This window comes from Loxodonta africana, chromosome 12 (assembly GCF_030014295.1).
Source record: "Loxodonta africana isolate mLoxAfr1 chromosome 12, mLoxAfr1.hap2, whole genome shotgun sequence".
Lineage (NCBI taxonomy): Eukaryota > Metazoa > Chordata > Mammalia > Proboscidea > Elephantidae > Loxodonta > Loxodonta africana.
In genome coordinates this window covers 78,026,109-78,051,917 of record NC_087353.1, presented here as the reverse complement: position 1 = coordinate 78,051,917, position 25,809 = coordinate 78,026,109, and the positions used below count along the sequence as shown (strand labels likewise).

The 25,809-nt window shown below is 39.2% G+C and overlaps 1 protein-coding gene across 1 annotated transcript in view; it reads right to left on the bottom strand.

Annotated features, from left to right (window-relative positions):
• Nucleotides 1–12,744: 12,744 nt before the first annotated feature.
• LOC100671410 (phospholipid-transporting ATPase ABCA3-like) overlaps nucleotides 12,745–25,809 on the bottom strand; it is a 253,632-nt gene continuing 240,567 nt past the window's right edge. The window contains exons 27-30 of the mRNA XM_003418893.2: nucleotides 25,134–25,304; nucleotides 24,544–24,734; nucleotides 13,314–13,387; nucleotides 12,745–12,925 (exon numbers count right to left, since the gene is read on the bottom strand). Coding sequence (XP_003418941.1) covers nucleotides 12,797–12,925; nucleotides 13,314–13,387; nucleotides 24,544–24,734; nucleotides 25,134–25,304 — 565 coding nt within the window. The 3' untranslated portion in view covers nucleotides 12,745–12,796. The remainder of the gene's footprint in view (nucleotides 12,926–13,313; nucleotides 13,388–24,543; nucleotides 24,735–25,133; nucleotides 25,305–25,809) is intronic.

The following is a 25,809-nucleotide window of genomic DNA, read 5'->3' as shown; positions in this document are numbered from 1 at the left end:
CCAGAAAATTTAACACCTGGAATTATGCAACAATTACATAACAGGCCGTTTAACCTTTCATTTTTCTACCCCTTATGACACATTTAGGAGCCCTGGTGGCACAGTGGTCAAAGGCTCAGCTGCTAACTGAAAGGTCGGTGGTTTGAACCCACTAGCCACTCCTCAGCAGAAAGATGTGGCAGTCTGGTTCCATAAGGATTTACAGCCTTGGAAACCCTATGGGGCAGTTCTGCTCTGTCCTTACAGGGTTGCTATTAGTTAGAATGGACCCAATGCCAATAGGTTTGGTTTGGTTTTTTTGTAATGACACTTTTGAAGACTCATGCCAGATACAGTGAAACCTGTGAGAGGTGGAACTTGACGGAACTGTCTTGTTTTTCTGGGTTTCACAAGTTTTTTCTGCCTTCGACAAGGTGCAGTCTTACCACTTTTCTGTCGCTCTCTGTTAGTGTACAATATTTGAGTTTTCCTCCTCTGACAGGTTTCTGCCTTACACAGGTTCCAGCTTTCACAGGTTTTACTGTATATTCTTCCAAAATATATTTTATTCTTGCCAATGTCATCATTTTCCCCGGGAAAGTTTTTAATGTATGTGTTCTTTTTGATACCATCCACCACTACTGTATAGCTTTCTCTTAATTTTTAGTGAAAGGCTCAGAGCACCTGCAGGCTGTATAAAATACCATTCCTTCATTCCCCTTCCTGGCTCTTCAACCAGGCATGCCACCACTTTTTAATGTACCACTATCACCTATTTACAAAAAAACAAACCAAAACAAAATGCAAAAATGAGACACCAGCAAACTGCTATCCTGACAAAGGAGCTGATCTCAGGTAGGTGTTGGGAGAGCAACTGCCTGATTGACTAATTTATGAGTGACTTAACACTTCCAAATTTGTTTTTTAAAAAGTTGCCTGCTACTTAAATGAATCTGTAGCAGAATAAAGCAAAAACATCAAAAAGTAACCTCAAAAACTAGCCAAAAAGCTACCCAATGCTGCTGCAGAACCATAATTTGGGCAGTATCCTAGGCATTTTCTCTAAACAGTACACAGCTTCATCTGGCTTTATGGTTGCAGTGGGGGCTCTAAAGGAGAGGGTCAAGCCAATTTGCATATACTGGCAGTTAATCAGTAAGAAATTACCTATATTTGCTTAATTAATCTACTTCGGAGGAAGGCAGATGGAAGCTGGACAATGAATGGATAACAAGCTGTGATTTTTATAACAATGGTTCTAAATGGAAGAGGGGAGGAGGGAGGTCTTGGGGGTACAACCCAACCAGTGCCATTAAAAAAAAAAAAAAAAAAACCCACTGCCATCGAGTTCATTCCGACCCATAGTGACCCTATACGGCAGAGCAGAACTGCCCCACAGAGTTTCCAAAGAGCGCCTGGTGGATTCAAACTGCCGACTTTTTGGTTAGCAGCCGTAGCTCTTAACCACTACGTCATTAGGATTTCCATAAATGCCGGCTGTCGTCGAGTCGATTCCGACCCACAGGAGCCCTATAGGACAGAGGACCACTGCCTCATAGAGTTTCCAAGGAGCGCCTGGTGGATTCGAACTGCAGACCTCTTGGTTAGCAGCCGCAGCACTTAACCACTATGGCACCAGGGTTTCCCTTAAGACAATAAGGTCTCTTAAATAAATGTTTTACTTTCTGTTTGATGGTATAGTAGATGTTCCTATTAAAAACTTGCGTGATCTAGCATGCAGATTTTCTTAAAAGCGTCTAATAAACTGGGGGGGGGGGGAGGGGAGAAGCCGCCAGATTCCTTAAAGTCTTAACGCACTTTAAAATTCATTTTAACAAAGTTAAGACGCTTAAAATAAAAATCACTTGTTTTGTTGCTTCTGCAAGCACAAACTCTATTTTAATACTTAATTATGCAGAAATCAAATTATAGTCTATTCGTAAAACAAAACCACTTCAGATCATTAGCGGATGAGAAAAAAGGGTATATTTTCCACGAGGTTTTTTAGGTTTTCAGATATCACCTATATTTTCCAGAATGTTTACAAAGCTAGACGGGAAAACTTTTGCACCACACTTTGCAGGTCAGGCCTTCAGCAAAGCAGGACTGGGGACCCGGCGTGCGCCCAGGGGCAGAGAACAGGACCGATGCGTCGGGCGCAATTGCTGGCAAGGATCCCGCGGACACTCACCGGGCTGCTACACGTCTCTGCGGCGACGACCACCTCAGCCGCCTCGTCCGTCCGGAGAATTTGGCGAGGCCGCTCGCTCCTCCCCCAGACCCACAACCGCTACCGCCGGGGCCACTGAGCCGTGAGGCACGCGACCTACCCGGGCGGCAGCGCCTCCGCCCAACGGCGATACCCGCTCTAGGCTCCTCCCTCCACGCAGGTGGCCCTCAGCGCCCTCGCATCACTCGCTTCCGCCCAGAGCTCGGTGCGCGCGCCCCCACGCTCAATCCCGCCTTGGCGCGGCTGCCTCGTGCTCTGCGCGTGCGCCCCGCGTCCTCGACCATCGCGCGCTGCCTCCCGTTCTTTCTGTAGGCTGTCTGTGCCAGGCTTCTTAGTCCCCTCACCACGTCCCCTCCTCATCAGGGCATCGCATGTGTTGCTCGGCCATCGTTAACTTAATCTGATTACTGGTTAATCTGGCCTTTGACGCTGTATCAACCTTTCTCTTCTTCCCTCAATGCCAGTTAACACTTCCCACCCCTCTAATTTCGGCTCTTATATTAATTATATCCACATACTTTTAAGATTGTTAGTTTTTGTGTTTTCCTTTGCCTTTGAATTGTGATCATACGGCAGCCTCCCATCTCTAAATCGATCTGGATGGAAAAAAAGCTGGGGGTTATCAGTGGGTGTGCAATATGAAACATTTCAACAAATTTTCGGATGTTGGAAAGCAGATAAAAATATGTTGACAAATGAAAACACTCTGCTGCCTACTGTACGTGCAAGAAGGTATACTGTGCATATATTTCTTAGTGGAATCCTGGAGAGGCCTAGTGCTTGCAGTTGGTATGTGACTTCGATATCTAAAACTAGAGATATTTTAAAATGTCTAGAATAGCTGTGCCAGTCAGGCCCTGGGACACAGCTTTCAGGCAGCTGCATATTTACAGACAAGCAAAAAGTCTAGGGCTCTCTTCAAAGAGAATTTTATGAACTGCCTGGAGAGGACTGTTGCTAGCTGCAAGCATAGATTCTTCAGGCATTAGAAAAGACAGCGATGCATAGAACCACAGGATGCTAATTCTTACAAACATTTAAAGAGGAATTAATGTCAATCCTTCTCAAACTCTTCCAGAAAAATAAAAGAGGGAATGCTTCCTTACTCACTTTATGAGGCCAGCATTACCTTGATACCAAAGCCAGACAAACACATGATGAAAAAACTAAAGGTCAATATCTGTCATGAATATACACACAAAAATCCTCAACAAAATATAACTGAATTCAGCAGCATATTAAAAAGATTATACACTACAACTAAGTGGGATATATTCCAGGGATGCAAGGGTGGTAAAACATACAAAAATCAATTAGTGAAATACACCAAATTAATAAAATGAAGGAAAAAACTCACATCATCATCTCAATTGAGATGTGACAAAGGTAACACCCTTTCATGATTAAAACACTCAATAAACTAGGAAGGAAAGGAAACCTCCTCAACATGATAAAGCTCATAATATGAAACACCCACAACTAACATTGTACTCAACGTTGAAAGACCGAAAGCTTCTCTCCTAAGATCAGGAACAAGACAAAGTTGCCCACTTTTACTACTGCTACTCAACACAGTACTGGAAGTACAAGCCACAGCAATTAGACAAGAAAAAGAAATAAAAGGCATCCAAATTGGAAAGAAGTAAAATTATCTCTGTTCACAGATACCATAATCTTATATATAGAAGACCCTAAAGAATCCATACACACAAAAAAATTGTTAGAACTAATAAATGAATTAAGCAAAGTTGTAGGATACAAAATCAACACACAGATGCTAATTGTATTTCTATACACCAGCAATAAGAAAACCTATGAGGAAATTAAGGAAACTAATTTATAATAGCATCTATAAGAATAAAATGCCTAGGAATAAATTTAACCAATGAGGTCAAAGGCTGTATGTTGAAAACTACAAAACATTGCTGAAAGAAATTTAAAAAGACTTAAATAAATGGAAAAACATCCTGTATTCATAAAATAGAAGTCTTAATATTGTTAAAGAAACCCTGGTGGTATAGTTGTTAAGTGCTACAGCTGTTAACCAAGAGGTCAGCAGTTCAAATCCGTCAGGCGCTCCTTGGAAACTCTATGGGGCAGTTCTACTCTGTTCTATAGGGTCGCTATGAGTCAGGATCGACTCGACAGCAGTGGGTTTTTGGTTAATATTATTAAACTGACAAAACAATATACAGATTCAATGCAATTCCTATCAAAATCCCAACAGTGTTTCTCCCAGAAAGAGAAAAACTCACCCTAAAATCTAATGGAATTTCAAGGGACCCAGAATAGCCAAAACAACCTTGAAAAAGAAGAACAAATTAGGATTCACACCCCCAATTTCAAATTTTGCTACAAAGCTACAGTGTGGTACTGGCATAAAGATAAGACAGACATACAGACCAATGGAATAGAACAGACAGCCCAGAAATAAATCCTCACCTATATGGTCAACTGTTTTTCGACAAGGGTGCCCAGACAATTCAGTGGGGGAACGGATAATCTTCTCAACAAACGGTGCTGTGAAAACTGAACATCCACATGTAAAAGAATGAAGTTGGGCCCTTTCCTTATACCATATACAAAATTCAACCCCGAATGGGTCAAAGTCCTAAATCTAAGAGCAAAACTATAGAAATCCTAAAAGAAAACATAGGAGGAGAGCTTCATAACCTTGGGTGTGGCAGTGGTTAGATAAAGACACCAAAAGCACAGGTTAAAATAGAAAAAAAGGATAAATTGGGCTTTATAAAAATTGAAAACTTTTCTGCATCAGAGGGCACTATCAAGAGAGTGAAAAGACAATTCACAGAATGGAAGAAAATATTGGCAAATTATATATTTGAAATTATGTAAAACTCATGTGGGCCTGTGGGGTTTTTTTTGGTTTGGTTTGGTTTTGCGGGGAGCGGAATGAGGAAGGGGATGAAGAAAGGTGTTAGGAATGAGTTCTGATTAACATTTCCACATTTTAAAATGTTATTCATTAGTTCAAATCTTCTGTCTTCCCTTGGGCCTATTTCTTTCCTTATACTTTATTACTTGTATACATAATCAGTTTTTGTTAGGATTTTAAAAATTGTGGTATAACTTACGTATCATAAAATTCACCTTTTTTGATGTACAGTTCTTTGTTTTGACAAATTGTGCATTCATATAATCACCACCTTGCTCTTGAACGTAGAATAGCTAAAGCAAACAGAAGAAATGATGAAGTAAAAGAGGTGAACAGAAGATTTCAATAGGTGGCTCAAGAAGACAAAGTAAAGTATTATAATGAAATGTGCAAAGACCTAGAGTTAGAAAACCAAAAGGGAAGAACGTGCTCGGCATTGCTAAAGCTAAAAGAACTGAAGAGCAAATTCAAGTCTCGTGTGACAATTTTGAAGGATTCTATGGGCAAAATGTTGAATGATGCAGGAAGCATCAAAAGAAGATGGTCACTGTACCAAAAAGAAGTGGTCTACATTCAACCATTTCAGGAGGTAGCATATGATCAAGAACCAACAGTACTGAAGGAAGAAGTCCAAGCTACAATGAAGGCACTGGCAAAAAACAAGGCTTCAAGATTGACGGAATACCAATTAACATGTTTCAACAAACGGAGGCAGCACTGGAGGTGCTCACTTGTATATGCTAAGAAATTTGGAAGACAGCAACTTGGCCAAGTGACTGGAAGAGATCCATTTATTTGTGCCCATTCCAAAGAAAGGTGACCCAACAGAATGTGGAAATTATCTAACGATATCATTGATATCACACGCAAGTTAAATTTGGCTTAAGATCATTCAAAAGTGGTTGCAGCTGTACATCGACAGGGAACTGCCAGAAATTCAAGCCAGATTCAGAAAAGGACGTGGAACAAGGGACATCATGGCTGATGTCAGATGGACCTTGGCTGAAAGCAGAGAATACCAGAAAGACGTTTACCTGTGTTTTATTGACTATGCAAAGACATTCAACTTCGTGGATCCTAACAAATTATGGATATCATTGCAAAGAATGGGAATTTCAGCACACTTAATTGTGCTCATGAGGAACCTGTATATAGACTGAGAGGGAGTCGTTCAACAGAACAAGGGGATACTGCATGGAAAGTCAAGAAAGGTATGTGTGAGGGTTGTATCCTTTCACCATACCTATTCAATCTGTATGCTGAGCAAATAGTCCAAGAAGCTGGACCATATGAAGAACAGGGCATCAGGATTGGAGGAAGACTCATTAACAACCTGTGTTATGCAGACGACACAACCTTGCTTGCTGAAAGTAAAGAGAACTTGAAGCACTTACTGATGAAGATTAAAGACTACAGCCTTCAGTATGGATTACACTTCAACGTAAAGAAAACAAAAATCTTCACAACTGGACCAGTAAGCAACATTATGATAAACAGAGAAAAGATTGAGGTTGTCAAGGATTTCCTTTTACTTGGATCCACAATCAACACCTATGAAGCAGGAGTCAAGAAATCAAAGGACACATTGCATTGGGAAAATCTGTTGCAAAAGACCTCTTTAAAGTGTTAAAAAGCAAAGATGTCACCTTGAAGACTAAGGTGCGCCTTACCGAAGCCATGGTGCTTTCAATAACTCATATGCTTGTGAAAGCTGGACAATGAATAAGGATGACCTAAGAAGGATCGATGCCTTTGAATTGTGGTGCTGGTGAAGAATATCGAATATACCCTGAACTGCCGAAAGAACAAACAAATCCATCTTGGAAGAAGTACAGCCAGAATGCTCCTGAGAAGCAAGGATGCCAAGAACATGTCTCACATACTTTGGACATGTTATTAGGAGGGATCAGTTCTGGAGAAGAACATCATGCTTGGTAATGTAGAGGGTCAGTGAAAACAAGGAAGACCTTCAACGAGATGGATTCACACAGTGGCTGCAACAATGGGCTCCAGCATAACAATGTTGGGATGGTTCAGGACTGGACAGTGCTTTATTCTGTTGTACACAGGGTCACTACAAGTTGGAACCGACTTGATGGCACCTAACAACAATAGGTATGTAGTGATATCATTGTGGCTTTGATGTGCATTTTCCCAATGGCTCATGATGCTGGAGATCTTTTCAGATACATGCTTATTTGTCATCTGTGTATCTTTTTTGGTGAAGTGTCTGTTCAAATCTTTTGCCCATTTTTTATTGTTTTTTTTTAAATTTTTTATTTTTTGGTGTTGTGTTTTGAGAGCTGTTTATATATTCTGGATACAAGTACTTTGTCAAATATATGATTTGCAAATATTTTCTCCCAGCCCGTGGCTTTTATTTCCAGTCTTTTAAAAAAGTTTTATTGTGGTAAAACATATGCCATTTTAAAGTGTACAATTCAGAGACATTAATTATATTTACCATGTTGTACGAACATTACCACTATTTCCAAAAGTTTTTCATCACCTGAAACAGAAGCTCAGTATCTCTTAAGCAATAACTCCCCATATCCCCCTCCCTTCAGCCCCTGGTAACCACTAATAAACTTTAGTCTCTATGCAATTGCTTATTCTAGATATTTCATATAAATGGCATTATACAATATTTGTGCTGTTGTGTATGACTTATTTCACTTTGCATAATATTTTCAAGGCTCATCCACGTCATAGTATATAATAGAACTTCATTTCTCTTTATGGCTGGATAATATTCCACTGTATGTATATGCCCCATTGTCTTATCTGAGAGTGCCATTAAATCTGTATGTCTTTGTTTAAATGGGCAGTGGCTCTTTGTAGTCTTTGTCTTTCTTTATTTCTAGGAGAGAATATGCAGGAATATTACTTAAAGTCCTTGGCTTTGCACATGTTGGCATATATTGACATGAGGAGACAATTTTCCATGTATCTTATGTTTCTGCATGTCTTGTGAGCAGAGACACTGCCCATTTGTTCCAGACTATTTTTTCAACCTTCCTTAAGGAAAGAGATGATTGAACTGAAGTGAAGGTCTCTCTATCCTTAAGGGAAACTAGAGGCCATATATACCTACCTGAATACGCTGGAGAACTTTAGGGGGAAGGAGGAGTGACTCAATCTTTTATGAATAATTTGTTTTGCAGGGCAAGGGGGTACCTGAATTCAACTGATGGGGTTTGGGCAAGGTTCACAGTGTGGAAGGAGAATTAACATGACCTTGTGGGTGGAGGCCTTTGGGCCACTTTAGTCTACTAATCTACATTTGAGTATACGGTAAGAATTAACATTACATGCCTATACTTCCCATCCCATAAGTGCCAGAAGGGATGTTCCCAATTGGGAAGAACTATATGTAGAGAATTTCTAGTACCTTTGGGGCCCAACAAGTCTAATGGCTCTTTTGAACTAAAAGTTTCTGTGCCCGATGATTTTTTTTTTTTTTCCGATTGAAACCTCTGGCAGAGAGGACCCCTCTACTGGGAGGCACTCCTTGAGGATTTGAACTCACTGCCTCCTGATGTGGATCAGCTATTAGCTTGTTACAGAGTTCTTATCAAAACTGAACAACTGGTATTTTCAAGAACATAGGTGTCCTGGTCCCACTGACATTGCGACTTTTCGTGAAATAGTGTCAGCTATTTCTTGGGGAGGGGTAATTTTATCTCTCCACTCTGTCACCTGAAGCAATGCTTCTGACTCTATGGCGCACTTGATTATTATATGTTCCCTAAATATCTGGACCTGGTTCAGTGAGCTGAAACTCAATGGTGTCCACTGGGCTGTTCAGCCTCAGCACAAGCTATGCAGAAATAAAATGGTCACTCTACTCGGTGGGCAGAACTCAAGGCCATTATCATAGCTCTGGCTAATAGTCCCCTTGATGAACCTTGTTATGTTTTTACTGATGCTTGGACTCATGCCTAACTCGTCTGCCATTTGGAAAAGTATAGACTGGCAGGTTAAAGACACTCCTCTTTGAGATGACTGCTGATTGAACCATCTTGGTTATTCATATAGATAACCACAGTAAGGGCCCATACTTCAATGAGACAGACTGAAATAAAGTTGCTAATTAAACGTGCACCATACAGATTTCCACCACTGGTACCTATACCCGTCATAGTACTGAACATGGTAACATATTCACCATCAGAGGCTGGGAACAAAGTAAATAATTTTATGATTTTGAAGCAGAGATTTGTGACTTCTGCCAAAAGCTGACTCATTTGTCTCATTGTCGGGGAGGCCAAATTGCAAGGGGCAGGACTCCTGATTGCCTCTGAAAGATTAAGTAATTGGACCTTCACTACCACTTTGGGGGTCAAACACTGTTGAGTCTTTTTCAGGTAATGGTATTGCTACTTCAGTCTCATCAGCTGACTCGGGCCCTTAAACCTAATGTGTGTCATGTGTTTGACCTTTTGGATCATTTCCAGCTTGCAAATGTTGCACCTTTGATCACAAAGTTACATAACAATGGGCCAATAGTCAAGGCATTTGAGGGACCTTCCATGCTCTCTACCATCCATGCAGGTACCTGGTATTGTTGAGCATTTGGAACTCAACAAGGTTTCTGACCCTGTTACCCTTACCTCATCCTGGCCCACACACCTTAATAAAGCATTTTTGTCACTGAATAAGGTTGTCCCCAGAATAAGGACCACCCTTTCAGTCACTGTCTGGGTAATGGTCAAGATAAAGGAGGTGTGGGGTTACGTATACCTACTCCAAAAATTCAGAATTCTGGCCTGACCATTCCTGGGCATGTTACTTCCTTCTTTATCCAGTGGCAAGCCCAGCTTGGCCTGGTTGGTACATCCTCTGGATGACGGTCTGGCCAAGAGATGTCAATGAGAGTCAAACTTAATTCTGGTTCTGTAACCTTTATTTAAGATGAAAAGATCTGGCTGACAGTACAAGATGACTGGGAAAAAGGTAAAAGTCCATTGGAATGGGACGTACCAATGTTATGGTGGTGGAAGGAGTGCCACAACCCAGACACTTAGGAAGAGAACACCTTAAGCCCTGGGAAGAATGGGGGACAAAGGGACATTAATGATCTTTTGCCTTTCAGAACTGTTCCTGGAGTTTTCTTCATGAAGAAAAACGCTCTGCTGTAAAATCTCCAAAAGTGCTGCATGCACCTCAGGTTTAACTGACAGGATCCCGAGTCTTTCATCTCCCATCAGATGGCTCTAACCACAACTTAATTGCTATTCTCCTTAAACTTACTAAGGAATCTACTGGAAACAGCAGAGGATGGCCCCAGCTCCTGCACCTTCCAAGCAAAACACTTATCAGCACCGATGAATGACTTCCCCACCTTCATTCTTCTACACATTGCTCTATCATTTCATGGGAGCAAATTAACGCCATTTGGTTGTTGGTACAGACGGAAACAGGACAAGGTGGATGGCTTGTCCTTAGGAAGTCCCTCCAAACACAAGGACCAGACTCAATTATTTGCACTGAACTGGGAATCACAGGATCTAGCAACCAGCCAGGAGGCTATGTTTGAGGCATTGTTAACCTATACTCTCTGAATGAAGTGGATCCCACACAAGAAGCACCGACAACTGTAAAAACACTCTTTCTGGGGGCATCAGGCATGCCCTCCGGATTGTATTCTTGAATGAAACCCAGGCATTAATTTACCTCCCTTGAAAATACGTCGAGGGTGGTGACAAGAGACCTTCGTACATTTAAGGGAACACCACCTACACCCTGGAAAGCATTCAGAAATGCATTCGGGTCAGGATCTCTTCAGGAAGATAGAACTTCCCTAGACTTCCTCTTTGCAGGAAAAGGAATCATTAATATATCCTGCTGCACCTGGATTAATACCTCAGGTAAGTGGAAAAGTCAATACAGACATGTAATAGGATAGCCACTTGGATTTTCAAGGTAGACCCAAATGATTTATAAAATTTTTTCAGCTGATCGAATCTGGGACCTGAGGGGGAGGGGTGGGCATGGTTGAGGTCAAGTATTTCAGGTTAGCTTCATCCTGCTGCTTGGAGTCCTATTGATAAACCAAAAAAACCAAGGTAATTGCCACTGGGTTGAATCTTATTCATAGCAACCCCACAGGACAGAGTAGAACTGCCCCATAGACTTTCCAAGGAGAGCTGGTGGATTTGAACTACTGACCTTTTGGTTAGCAGTCTGAGCTCTTAACCACTGTGCCACCAGGGCCCCCTATTGATAGTAGTCTTAATTAAATACAGAATGAGAAAAATTAAATGAATTTAGTCCTAGTCTCTGTTAGTCTATAGGGTTGCTCTGAGTTGGAATTGCTTCGATGGCAACGGGTTTTTTTCTGCCAGGCAGATTAATCAAAGTGGCCAGTGGAGTGGCATACTCACAGGGAAATTCACCAGAAGCCAAGATGCTGTAGAAATGAGGGTGGATATTGTTGAGAGACAATTCTTCCTGGATCTCTTGAAGTTCTGCATGACTTGCAAGCAGTAGTACTAACAGCCCTTTTATTCCAGACTATTTTTGCAAGGATGACTGTAGAGAAAACAGCCTTTGAAGAGAGATAGTGTCACCCTTGGACCAGAGAGAATTATAATAGGATATTGTTTCCTTCCAGAGCAAAGGTCTGGGGGGTTTGTTTACTGCCCATTATAAAAGATTTCAGTTCCACAAACTCAGGGTTCCTCTCCTGTAACACAATCCACTGAAGGTATATGTATCCCCTGACTCTCCTTGTGTTGCTCTGTGAGAATTAGAGCTCAGGGAAATGGCACAAATTATGATAATCTGACCAGTGCTATTGCTGTGAGTAATAAAGTCCCTTTATCTTTGACCCATTATTCCTATGTCTTCTGCTGGCATCCATGAAACTGTGGCAGGCTAACTTGTTACTTTACAAACCAAACCAAACCTGTTGCCGTCCAGTCGATTCCAACTTAAAGCAACCCTATAGGACAGAGTAGAACTGCCCCATAGAGTTTCCAAGGAGTGCCTGGTGGATTCGAACTGCCAACCTTTCAGTTAGCAGCCGTCACTCTTAACCACTAAGCCACCAGGGTTTTTAAGGTAAAATCTCAGGCTCTTCACAGTTCTTGACAACAGGCAGCTCACATTAATTTCCAAATAAGATGACAAACTTTCTTCTTTGGGGGAGTATGTTTGTGCATTCCATATTCACAAATTCATCTATTCACTAAAAGCATTTGTGGACTTTTACCATTTTTCATTCACAGACATGCACATGCACAGAGTGGCAAAAAAATTTCTGCTGAGCTCTGAGGTTGAACAAGACTGGTTCAGATAGTACTCACTAATTCAATGTTTGAGGCGGAGGGGCTTTATAAAGTCCCTGCATGGCACAGTTTGTGCTCAACTACTAACATAAACGTTTGTGGTCTGAACCCTCCCAGTGGCACCAGAGAAGGAAGGCCTGGTAATCTGCTTCCATAAAGAAAATCCTATGGAGCAGTTCTGCTCTGTAACACATGGGGTCACCAAGAGTCAGAATCAATTTAATGAGTTTGGTTTTGTTTTTATAGAACGTAACTACCACCAATAAAGAGAATCAAATACACGCACACACACAAAGATATACACACAGAGAGAAATGTCCCTCAAGGTATCCAGGTGTGAGCAGCCGTCCGAGAAAGATGTTTAAGGGTCACTGGTTGGAAATGAATCTCACAGCAGCTTTATTTTCCGGTCTTTTTCATTTTATCAATATTAGCAAAGGTGAGGAAGATTTGTTCCAGTGTTATCTGACTGAATGAATAGTCTTCTAAACTGAATAGCAATTTAGCGTCCTCCAAAATACTAAACACCTTTGACAGGGAAAAAAAAAATGGTGGAATTACCTTTGCAATCCCCCTAGATGAATCCTTTGCCCACCCCACCATCCCCTAGCTTCTTAAAGGTTTATGCTGGGGACATAAAGATATAAAAGGAGGAAGTGAGAAAGTAGAAGGAAAAGATGAATAAAAACACAGAGAAGGCAGTCTTCCAACCTCACTCAGGGTATTAGTATGATTCAGGGGCAGAGGTCGCCATCAATTAAGCTACAGGGACGTTTGAAAGGCAACCTAAAGGCTTTGCTCCTCCCCTAATGTTAGGTTCCCATTCCATACACTTGAATCTCGGTGCTTTCTATCTATTCTCCATTAACTTATAATATTAAAAAAAACCCACTCAAGTGTATAATTCCATAATCACCTTTCCCCAGCTAATGTCCTCTTTGGGAATGTAGTAGTGGAGAATCCCTTGATATTCCTGGTTTATGATGTTACCTAAGAAAGGAAATTTATGACAGATGAGAAATGGAGAGGGATCCAGTATGCGATAAAGTTTTAAAAAATACCCAAGTAATTCTTATTCCAATTACTCACACTAATGACAGAGAGAATATATATAGCTCATACAAAAAATAACATAATCCAAAAGCCCATTCTCTTTGGTATACATGACCTTACTAATTATTTCAATAGATTTACTTCCTACTGAAATATGGTCTTAATGCCTGCAGCTTGTAAAAATTGCAGAGTATAGGCTACTCAGTTTTAGGCATGGAAAAAACTGATAGCTCACATGCTCACTTTGCAAAACCTGAGACTTACATGGAATCTAAAATTCTTATAGGACTCTATTCCTAAACTTAGTCCTGAACCTATGCTCATAATATTTGGGTGTGGTTTCTTTTTCTAGTCATGGTGTGTGCTTGTGTGTATGTGTGTGTGTGAAAGGGACAGCAGTTTACTACTCTCATGATTAAGCAACTGTCACCCTCAGTGAAAGAGAAAATTCATATATAAGACACCAGTGTCAGACAAATGTGTTCCTGTTCCTTTTATAGAAGGCATTCACTAAAGGAATGAGATGTTATAATCTGAAAATATAGCAGTAATTTTTTTTTTTTTTTGCAGTTGCCATCCAGTCAATTTCAACTCATAGTGACCCCATGTGTGTCAGAGTCGAGCTGTGCTCCATAGGGTTTTTGGCAGCTGATTTTTCAGAAGTAGACTGCCAGGACTTTCAAGGAGTGGATTCAAACCGCTAACCTTTCAGTCAGCAGCTGAGCGTTATTAACCGTTTCCACCACCCAGGGACTGACTTACAAGAGGAGGGCACTACTATTGACACATAGTTTATTTCTTTAAAATATTTTAATCCAAGTAATTCCGTTTGCAATAATCTTCAAGTCTGTAATAATAAATGCAAATAATCCTATAAATTAGGAATGGTTACAATATTACTTGTTATTGTTATAATGTAGCCATTCCTAATTAATAAGATGTATGTAGATTTATAATCACACATTGGAGATTATTACAAATGGAATTAATTGAGATTAAGATATTTTTTAAAGAAATAAACTATATGTCAATGATAATTATTTCCTTTTGTAATGAGTTCATACCTAGCCTTCACGATTAATTAAAAAAATTTAAAACCTATTTTATTGTGAAATCTATCAAACATATAAAATATGTATGAAACATAAGTGTACATTTTAGTGAATTATAATAAAGTTAACACACATGTAACTGACAGCCAGCACTGCAGAAGTCACCCATATGCCACTACCTAGTCTGCTTTACTTTCTCATCCTTAAAAAGAAACAATTCCTGATTTTTACGGTAAGCATTTTTCTGTTATTCTTCAAAGTTTTGTTACCTAAGTCTCCGGCCCTAAATACTATGGTTTGGTTTTGCCTTTTTTTGGTTACTTTTTTTTATATGCGTACAGCCATATATTATTTTTATCTGGCTTCTTTCACTTAATATTATAAACATTCATCCATGTTACTGTATATACATATACTTTATTCATTTTCATTACTATAATGTTTTCAGAGTATGAATACATCTCTATTGTTGGTGGACATATGGTGTTGGACCCTAATTAGTCTTATCTCCTGGTAGGTAAATCTCCTAGTAGTCACATTCTTGTATAGTCCCCTCCCAGTTAATAGGGATGACTTGTGTAACCAATAGGTTATTGCAGAAATAATGCAGCATTACTTCTGAGGCTAGTTAATAAAAGACATTGTGCTTCACCTTGCTCTCTCTAGGATCATTTGGTCTGGGAGAAGTCAGCCACCATGTTGTGAAAACACTCAAGAAGCCTAAGGAGAGGTCCATGCGGTGAGGAACTGTAAATGTGAGTGAGCCATCTTGGAAGCAGATCATCCAGCTCCAGTCATTCTTCAGACCACTGCATACTCAGCCAATAGCTTTACTGCAACCTCATGAGAGACCCTGATCCAGAACCACCCAGCTAAGCTGCTCCTAAATCCCTAGCCCATAGAAACTTTGAGAAAATAAGTGTTTATTGTTGTTTGAAGTCACTAAATTTTGCGGTAATTTGTTATGCAGCTATCAATAATTTACAGTTTCCAGCTTGAGACTATTATGTATTAGGTTGTTCCAAACAGTCTTTACCTATCTCCTGGTGCTTATGTTTAATCATTTTCCTAAGGAGTGAAAATGCTGGGGCAGGTGTTTGAGCATCTTTAACATTAGCAGATAATGCCAAAATATTTCAAGTATATTACATCCCCACCAGACATGTAGGAGAGTGCTCGTTTATCCACATCTATGCCAATTCTTTCAGAGCCCAGGTGCTGCAGCAGTTAAGAGCTATGGCTGCTAACCAAAAAGTAAAAAAAAAAAATTTTTTTTTTTTTTTTTAGTGGGCAGTTTAAATCCACCAGCCACTCCCTAGAAACCCTATGGGACAGTTCTACTCTGTCTATAGCGTTGCCATGAGTTGGAATCGACTCGATAGCAATCGGTTATACCAATTCTTGGTATCGTCAATCTTTTTAATTTCAGCTAATCAAAGACTGATTTGTTTGTTCTTCTAGAAGTCCACGGAATATTCAATATTATTCATCAACAAATATTCTTCTCTGTTCCTTTTTCATTGTCCAGCTTTTGCATGCATATGAAACTATTGAAAACACCACGGCTTAGGTCAGGCACACTTTAATCAAAGTGACATCTTTGCTTTTTAAAACTTAAAAAAAAAAAAGGTCTTTTGCAGCAGATTTGCCCAATGTAATATGTCATTCAATTTCTTGACTGCTGCTTCCATGGATGTTGATTGTTGACCCAAGTAAAATGAAATTATTGACAACTTCAATTTCTTCTTCATATATCATGATGTTGTTTATTGACTCAGTTTTGAGGATTTTTGTTTTCTTCAGGTTCAGGCATAACCCATACTGAAGGTTGTAGTCTTTGACCTTCACCAGTAAGTGCTTCAAATCATCTTGATTTTTGGCAAGCAAGGTTATCTGCAAACGGCAAGATGTTAATGAGTCTTCCTCCTACCCTAATACCATGCTCTTCATAAATCCAGCCTCGTGGATTATTTGTTCCCCATATAGATTGAATAAGTAAGGTGAAAGAATACAACCCAGCCACACACCTTTTCCAATTTGGAACCACACAGTATCCCCTTATTCTGTTCAAATGACTTCCTCTTGATTTGTGTACAGGTTCTGCACAAGCACAATTAAGTGTTCTGAAATTCCCACTCTTTGTAACGTTATCTACAATTTGTTTATTATCCAATCGGTCAAATGCCTTCATGTAGGTGATAAAACATAGGTAAAATTTTCTGGTATTCTTTGCTTTCAGCCAAGATCCATCTGACAACAGTAATCATATCTTATTCCATGTGTACTTCTGAGTCCATCCTGAACTTCTGGCAGTTTCTTGCCAATGTATGTCTGCAGTCAGTCTAGAATTTTCATGAGCAAAAATTTACTAACGTGTGATATTACTAATACTGTTGGATAATTTCTACATTGTTTGACCATCTTTCTTTGGAATGGGAACGAATATATATCTCTTCCAAGCAGTTGGGCAGGTAGCCAGCTTCCAAATTCCTCAGTGTAGATGGATAAATGCTTCCAGGCATTTTCCTGTTTTTTCAAAACTATGTCCCATAATTTTTTGTTGAAAACTCTGGGTACTGGTCTCCACTTCAGGTACTTGTTATTGTTGTTTGCCTCCTTATTTTTTTAGTGATTGGGTGGATTATTTTAGTGAAGTCTTTCTTCCCTCTCCCCATGCAGCATTTTCTGATGTTGCTTCTCATTGTGAGAGGGAGCCTCGTGTTCTTGGCTTTACGTCCTACGAGTTTTGATCACACTGGGCTGGAAGGCAGAGAAAGGGAATGGGTTGTAGTTCAAATGCCACAGAATCTTGTTCTTACAAAGTTACAGTAGATTTTGGTGGATAAATGTTTTTTTCATTTGCTGTATGCTCTTAGGACCATTTCCAGAGATTTTAAATGGCTTTTTCCCCCAAAATAATTCACCAATTTCACAGGGCTCTTCACATTGCTATTCTGGAAGTGGAACTCCCAAAGTCATTTTATATCCGTACTGTTATTTTAAATACCTGAAGTTTTTGGAGTTTGAAATTGTTTGCATCTATGTTTAATCTCCTTCATTGTGACTTCTTTCTATTATTGCTGGGTTTGATTATTACCTTACAATGTGTGATTTTAATCTGTGGAAATCTTAAGGGCTGAAGTTGGAGATGCTTTCCTTCTAAGTGGATTTATGCTTGCTTCAGTTCAGTGTAAATGAATGCTCTCAATCTGGGACTTAAAATATGTGTTCATCTTTCAAGGTTATCGATTAATACGGGAATCTCAGGTTAAGCTATCTACTTTGCAATGGGTTCAAAGTTCATATTCCATCTTAGTACTGGTATTAGAAATTGCTTTAGGGCAAGCTGGCTTTTGCATTTCATTACTGCTCACTACTAGGCTTTAGGTTGATAATTTTTTCTTTTCTGTTTTGGTTCTTTGATTTTTATCTCACCTTTGTTCTGAGTACAAGCAAGTCATTAAAAAGACTTTTTTTAAAAAATATTTTTTATTGTGCTTTAAGTGAAAGTTTACAGATCAAGTCAGTCTCTCACATACAAACTTAGACACACCTTACTACATACTCCCATTTACTCTCCCCTTAATGAGTCAGCCCGCTCCCTTCTTCCAGTCTCTCCTTTCATGACCATTTTGCCAGTTTCTAACCCCCTCTACCCTCTCATCTGCCCTCCAGACAGGAGATGCCAGCATAGTCTCAAGTGTCCACATGGTGCAAGTAGCTCAATCCTCATCAGCATCTCTCTCTAACCCATTGTCCAGTCCAATCCATGTCTGACGAGTTGGCTTCAGGAATGGTTCCTGTCCTGGGCCAAGAGAAGGTTTGGGGACCCTGACTGCCGGGTCCCTTCTAGTCTCAATCAGACCACTAAGTATGGTCTTTTTATGAGAATTTGGGGTCTGCATCCCACTGTTCTCCTGCTTCCTCAGGAGTTCTCTATTGTGTTCCCTGTCAGGGCAGTCATCGGTTGTGGCCAGGCACCATCTAGTTCTTCTGCTCTCAGGATGATGTAGTCTTTAGCTCATGTAGCCCTTTCTGTCTCTTGGGCTCATAATTACCTTGTGAGCTTGGTGTTCTTCATTCTCCTTTGATCCAGGTAGGTTGAGACTCATTGATGCATCTTAGATGGCCACTTGCTAGCATTTAAGACCCCAGATGCCACATTTCAAAGTGGGATGCAGAATGTTTTCTTAATAGATTTTATTTTGCCAATTGACTTAGATGCCCCCTGAAGCCATAGCCCCCAACCCCCTGCCCTTGCTTTGCTGACTTTCGAAACATTCACATTATTCAGGAAACTTCTTTGCTTTTGGTTTAGTCCAGTTGTGTTGACTGACCCTGTATTGAGTGTTGTCCTTCCCCTCACCTAAAGTAGGTCTTATCTACTATCTAATCAGTAAATAAGCCTCTCCCACCCTCCCTCCCTCCCCCTTCTCGTAACCACAAAAGAATGTGTTCTCAATTTAAACTATTTCTCAAGATCTTATAATAGTGGTCTTACACAATATTTGTCCTTTTGTAACTGACTAATTTCACTCAGCATAATGCCTTCCAGGTTCCTCCATCTTATGAAATGTTTCACAGACTCATCACTATTCTCTATCAACATATAGTATTCCACTGTGTGAATATACCATAATTTATTTATCCATTCATCCGTTGATGGACACCTTGGTTGCTTCCATTTTTTTTGCTATTGTAAACAGTGCTGCAATAAACATGGGTGTGCATATATTTGTTCGTGTAAAGGCTCTTATTTCTGTAGAATATATTCCGAGGAGTGGGATTGCTAGGTCGTATGGTAGTTCTATCTCTAGCTTTTTAAGGAAATGCCAAATCGATTTCCAAAGTGGTTGCACCATTTTACATTCCCACCAGCGGTGTATAAGTGTGCCAATCTCTCCACAACCTCTCCAACATTTATTATTTTGTGTTTTTTGGATTAATGCCAGCCTTGTTGGAGTGAGATGGAATCTCATTATAGTTTTAATTTGCATTTCTCTAATGGCTAATGATCGAGAGCATTTCCTCATGTATCTGTTAGCTGCCTGAATGTCTTCTTTAGTGAAGTGCCTGTTCATATCCTTTGCCCAATTTTTAATTGGGTTGTTTGTCTTTTTGTGGTTGAGTTTTAGCAGAATCATGTAGATTTTAGAGATCAGGCACTGGTTGGAGATGTTGTAGCTGAAAATTTTTCCCAGTCTGTAGGTGGCCTTTTTACTCTTTTGGTGAAGTCTTTAGGTGAGCACAGGTTTTTGATTTTTAGGAGTTCCCAGTTATCTGGTTTCTCTTTGGCATTTTTAGTAATGTTTTATATTCTGTTTATGCCTTGTCTTAGCACTCCTAATGTTGTCCCTATTTTTTCTTCCATGATCTTTATTGTTTTAGACTTTATGTTTAGATCTTTGATCCATTTGGAGTTAGCTTTTGTGTATGGTGGGAGGTATGGGTCCTGTTTCTTTTTTTTGCAGATGGATATCCAGTTATGCCAGTACCACTTGTTAAAAAGACTATCTTTTCCCCAATTAACTGAAACTGGGCCTTTGTCAAATATCAGCTGCTCATATGTGGTTGGATTTATATCTGAGTTCTCAATTCTGTTCCATTGGACTATGTGTCTGTTGTTATACCATTACCAGGCTGTTTTGACTACTGTGGCTGTATAATATGTTCTAAAATCAGGTCGAGTGAGGCCTCCCACTTTCTTAGTAATGCTTTACTTATCTGGGGCTTCTTTCCCTTCCATATGAAGTTGCTGATTTGTTTCTCCATCACATTAAAAAATGAAGTTGGAATTTGGATCAGAAGTGCATTGTATATATAGATGGCTTTTGGTAGAATAGACATTTTTATTATGTTATGTCTTCCTATCCATGAGCAAGGTATGTTTTTCCACATATGTAGGTCCCTTTTAGTTTCTTGCACTAGTACTTTGTAGTTTTCTTTGTATAAGTCTTTTACATCTTTGGTAAGATTTATTCCTAAGTATTTTATCTTCTTGGGGGCTACTGTGAATGGTATTGATTTGGTGATTTCCTCTTCGATGTTCTCTTTGTTGATGTAGAAGAATCCAAGTGATTTTTCTATGTTTATCTTGTAACCTGAAACTTTGCCAAGCTCTTCTATTAGCTTCAGTAGTTTTCTGGAGGATTCCTTAGGGTTTTCTGTGTATAAGATCATGTCATCTGCAAATAGAGATAATTTTACTTCTTTCTCGCCAATCCAGATGCCCTTTATTTCTTTGTCTAGCCTAATTGCTCTGGCTAGGACCTCTAGCAAAATGTTGAATAAGAGTGGTGATAAAGGGCATCCTTGTCTGGTTCCCATTCTCAAAGGAAATGCTTTCAGGCTCTCTCCATTTAGAATGATGTTGGCTGTTGGCTTTGTATAACCCCAGTGCCGTCGAGTTGATTCCGACTCATAGTGACCCTATAGGACAGAGCAGAACTGCCCCATAGAGTTTCCAAGGAGCACCTGGTGGATTCGAACTTCCGACCCTTTGGTTAGCAGCCGTAGCACTTAACCAGTACACCACCAGGGTTTCCTGGCTTTGTGTAGATGCCCTTTATTATGTTGAGGAATTTTCCTTCAATTCCTATTTTGCTGAGAGTTTTTATCATGAATGGGTGTTGGACTTTGTCAAATGCCTTTTCTGCATCAATTGATCAGATCATGTGGTTTTTGTCTTTTGTTTTATTTATATGGTGGATTACATTAATGGTTTTTCTAATATTGAACCAACCTGGTATAAATCCCACTTGGTCGTGGTGGATTATTTTTTTGATATGCTGTTGAATTCTATTGGCTAGAATTTTGTTGAGGATTTTTGCATCTATGTTCATGAGGGATATAGGTCTGTAATTTTCTTTTTTTGTGGTGTCTTTACCTGGTTTTGGTATCAGGGGTATGCTGGCTTCATAGAATGAGTTAGGTAGTATTCCGTCATTTTCTATGCTTTGAAATACCTTTAGTAGTAGTGGTGTTAACTCTTCTCTGAAAGTTTGGTAGAACTCTGCAGTGAATTCATCCGGGCCAGGGCTTTTTTTTTGTTGTTGTTGGGAGTTTTTTTTTTTATTAACCTTTTCAATCTCTTTTTTTGTTATGGGTCTATTTAGTTGTTCTACTTCTGATTGTGTTAGTTTAGGTAGGTAGTGTGTTTCTAGGAATTCATCCATTTCTTCTAGGTTTTCAAATTTGTTAGCATACAATTTTTCATAGTAATCTGATATGATCCTTTTAATTTCAATTGGGTCTGTTGTGATATGGCCCATCTCATTTCTTATTCGGGTTATTTATTTCCTTTCCTGTATCTCTTTAGTCAGTCTGGCCAATGGTTTATCAATTTTGTTAATTTTTTCAAAGAACCAGCTTTTGGCTTTGTTAATTCTTTCAATTGCTTTTCTGTTCTTTAATGCATTTAATTCTGCTCTCATTTTTATTATTTGTTTTCTTCTGGTGCCTGACAGATTCTTTTGTTGCTCGCTTTCTATTTGTTCAAGTTGTAGGGACAGTTCTCTGATTTTGGCATTTGTGCATTTATCGATATAAATTGACCTCTGAGCACTGCTTTCGCTGTGTCCCAGAGGTTTTGGTAGGAAGTGTTTTCAGTCTCGTTGCATTCTATGAATTTTTTTATTCCTTCCTTAATTGTTCAGTTTCCAAGTATTTGACTTCTTTTCCCTGATTTTTCTGTTATTGATTTCCACTTTTATGGCCTTATGGTCTGAGAAGATGCTTTGTAATATTTTGATGTTTTAGATTCTGCAAAGGTTTGTTTTATGACCTAATATGTGATCTATTGTAGAGAATGTTCCATGTGCACTAGAAAAAAAAAAAGTATACTTTGCAGCTATTGGGTGGAGTGTTCTGTATAAGTCTATGAGGTCAAGTTGGTTGATTGTAGCAATTAGATCTTCCGTGTCTCTCTTGAGCTTCTTACTGGAAGTCCTATCCTTCACCAAAAGTGATGTGTTGAAGTCTCCTACTATAATTGTGGAGGTGTCTATCTCACTTTTCAATTCTGTTAAAGTTTGTTTTATGTATCTTGCAGCTCTGTTGTTGGGTGCATAAATATTTAATATGGTTATATCTTCCTGGTAAATTCTCCCTTTAATCATTATATAGTATCCTTCTTTATCCTTTGTGGTGGATTTAACTTAAAAGTCTATTTTGTCAGAAATTAATATTGCCGCTCCTGCTCTTTTTTGATTGTTGTTTGCTTGATATATTTTTTTCCATCCTTTGAGTTTTAGTTTATTTGTGTCTCTAAGTCTAAGGTGTGTCTCTTGTAGGCAGCATACAGACAGATCGTGTTTTTTTTTTTTTTTTATCCAGTCTGAGACTCTCTGTAAAAAACATTTTGTTTTAAGCTTTCCAGTATGTACACATTTTATTTTAACAGCAAGACCTACCAGATATATAATCTGCCATGCTATGGAAAGAAGAGCTCTCTTCTGTGTGGTCTTTAAAAAGTGGTGCATTTTCTTAAACTGAAATTAGAGAATGCACTTACCTTAAATTTATCTTCTGATTTCAGAAAGTTAATCTTCAGTTGAAGTGTATAGTTGTCTTTTATTTTCTATATTTCTTTCTTTCTTCCTTTTTTGGATAATATTTACATATAGGTCCAATGCTATTTTTTTGTTTTGTTTTGTTTTAATTCTGCTATCTTTAAATGGGTAAGTAGTATTTGAAAAACTCAAGGATAGTGTGGGCAAAGACTGGTAAATGCTCAACCTTACATTTAGATATACTGTATCAGAGCATAGCTCACGAGCAAACTAATGTTTTCACCTCTACCAGGAAAAGTCTGTTCTCAGTTTTTCGTGTCCTCTCTCCCCTTCAGATTGAGCAGGATGTTGGATTGACTCACAGTATATATAGTTCTCCATGAGGTCAATTCAGGATTTTCAACACTGTATACAATAAGTACTCCGTAAATATTAAATGTATGAATGACTAAATATTCACCTGCTTAATGGACATATCCATCTGTATATTTCATTAAAAAAACCCCAAAAAACCAAACCCGCTCCCTTTTAGTCAAATCCAACTCATAATGACCCTATAGGACAGAGGAGAACTGCTCCACAGAATTTCCAAGGAGTGTTGGTGGATTTGAAATGCCATCCTTTTGGTTAGCATCTGAGCTCCCAACCACTATGCCACCAGGGCTCCGAAAATCTCATAGGAACTTCAAAATTAATATGAGTACTATTGAATTATCTTTCCCATGTAAAGGTTCCTCCTCTTGAACTTTCCATCCTGATAGATATCCATTTGCTATCATTTCCTCCTCTTCATTCCTACTGTCACTTCTTTAGTACAGGTCAATACCATTTATTGTTTCACTGCTATATCCTCCATGATTTCAATTTTGCACCCTGAAAATATGGCCTCTACACAGTTGATGAAGTTCAAGACAGAGACTAAGCCAGCCAAAATTATTAAACATTTGACATTTCTCTGTTTAATGATTAAGATAAAGGAGTAGGTACAGAAAGAAGTAGAAGCTGGCTGTAAATGGCTGCGTCATTGTGCCATGTGCAGAGAATAGCTCACTGAAGTTAGCATGCAGAAGCAGAGTGATTGATTTTTATGTGTTCCATCTCCAGACTATTTCCTTGAAAGTAGAACAGGGAGCTTACTGTCCTTATTTGCATTTCACAAGCACTGCCTGGATGAGATGTCATCAAAAGGCAGAGGACACATGTTCAAAAAGATGGAAAACCTTAAAGAAAATCCAGGATAAACAGTAGAGACTTATACTCAATAACTTAACTTTAGATGAATACACAGAAAGAGTTTTGTCTGACTGGTTGATTCCTACAAGGGACTGGCAGAGCCTTTGATATTTTGTGAAAGCTTCTTAGAATAGTCAGGTAAGATGTTCACAGAAAAAATTATGCGAAAAGAAAAACTCAATATAAAAGCTCAGTAAACATCAATAGCTCCCAGAATAATATTAGTTATTGAGGACATGCAGCAGAACAACAATGATGATTTAACACAATTTTCACAAGTCAGCCCTACCTACATTACCTGGGAAAGTTCTTGCAATAAATTCTTTGAACTCCTTTAGTTTACTTTTTTCCATGTCCATATTAACCTTGGCTTTTAGGCTGTATACATTACAAAACTTGTTCTTGAGGTGTTGAGGGCTGCCTAGGCACACGAACCTCCCTTTTACCATGATGGCCAGTCTGGTACAGAGGGCCTCGCATCCCTCCATGCTAGGGAGACAAAGGAGTTATGGCTGGAGAGACTTTCTTTTAGAGAGCAAACTCTATAGTTCAAGTAAAGCCAGAATTATAAGGTAACCTTTGCAATGGGAAGGACTGGTATTGTAAATGATCAACACTAAGGTCATATTCGAAAGAGGGGATTTTAAAATTCGAAGGAGCTGATATTTAAATTCACACTGCAAACAGCTCCCTGATTTCCTGTTTTCTCGTAGAATTCTTTAGCAGAATCAGATGCCTTGAGCAGAATCAGTCTCTACTCATAGTACCTCCTGAGTAGCTCATAAACTCAGGCAAGCTCATTGAATCATACTTTTAGCTCTATCAATTCCCTCTTCTACCCACTGCAACCCCTTATAACTCCCAACCAAGCCGCTCAGTGGGCCATACCTGTGGGAACTTATTATGATCGCTTTGCCAGTTTTACAGATCTGTGTAACTGTGTCCCTGATCAAGTGCTGGGCTACCGGGTCCATGCCAGTAGATGGTTCATCCAGGAAGATAACTGAGGGCCTTCCCATTAGGGCAATAGCAGTACTCAGTCTACGTTTGTATCCTCCACTTTATGGCCAAAGAAAGAAAAACAAAAAGAAAGTAGAAGGTAAGTGTCACATGTCTTTAATTAATAGGGAAGAATTAGTTCAGACATCCAGAATGTTGATTTGACACGACTAATAAAGCATCAGGCCCAAGTCCTGGTATGTATGTATGTATATGTGTGTGTGTGTGGATTCATTTTCAATGAGATGACTTTTTTTGCACTTTATTTCAGTATTATTATTTAGGATATGTTTTTGTTCTTCAGTGACAAAGAACCATATGGAGACAGAGATGAAAGTTTTCTTTCTTTTTTTTTTTTTAAATGCAAAGGCTATAGCTCATATCTGCAAAAGGTTGAGTCACACCACTGGGATCTGCCTTATTCTTGACATATAAGCCCTGGCAGGACATTAGGTTATTCATAGTCATTGTTTCTGTGTGACAGTGGGGCTCAGTTGAATTTGCAGGCATTTGTTCCAAAAAGCAGAAATACAGTAGACAGCTTAATGATTACAACAGCATAATA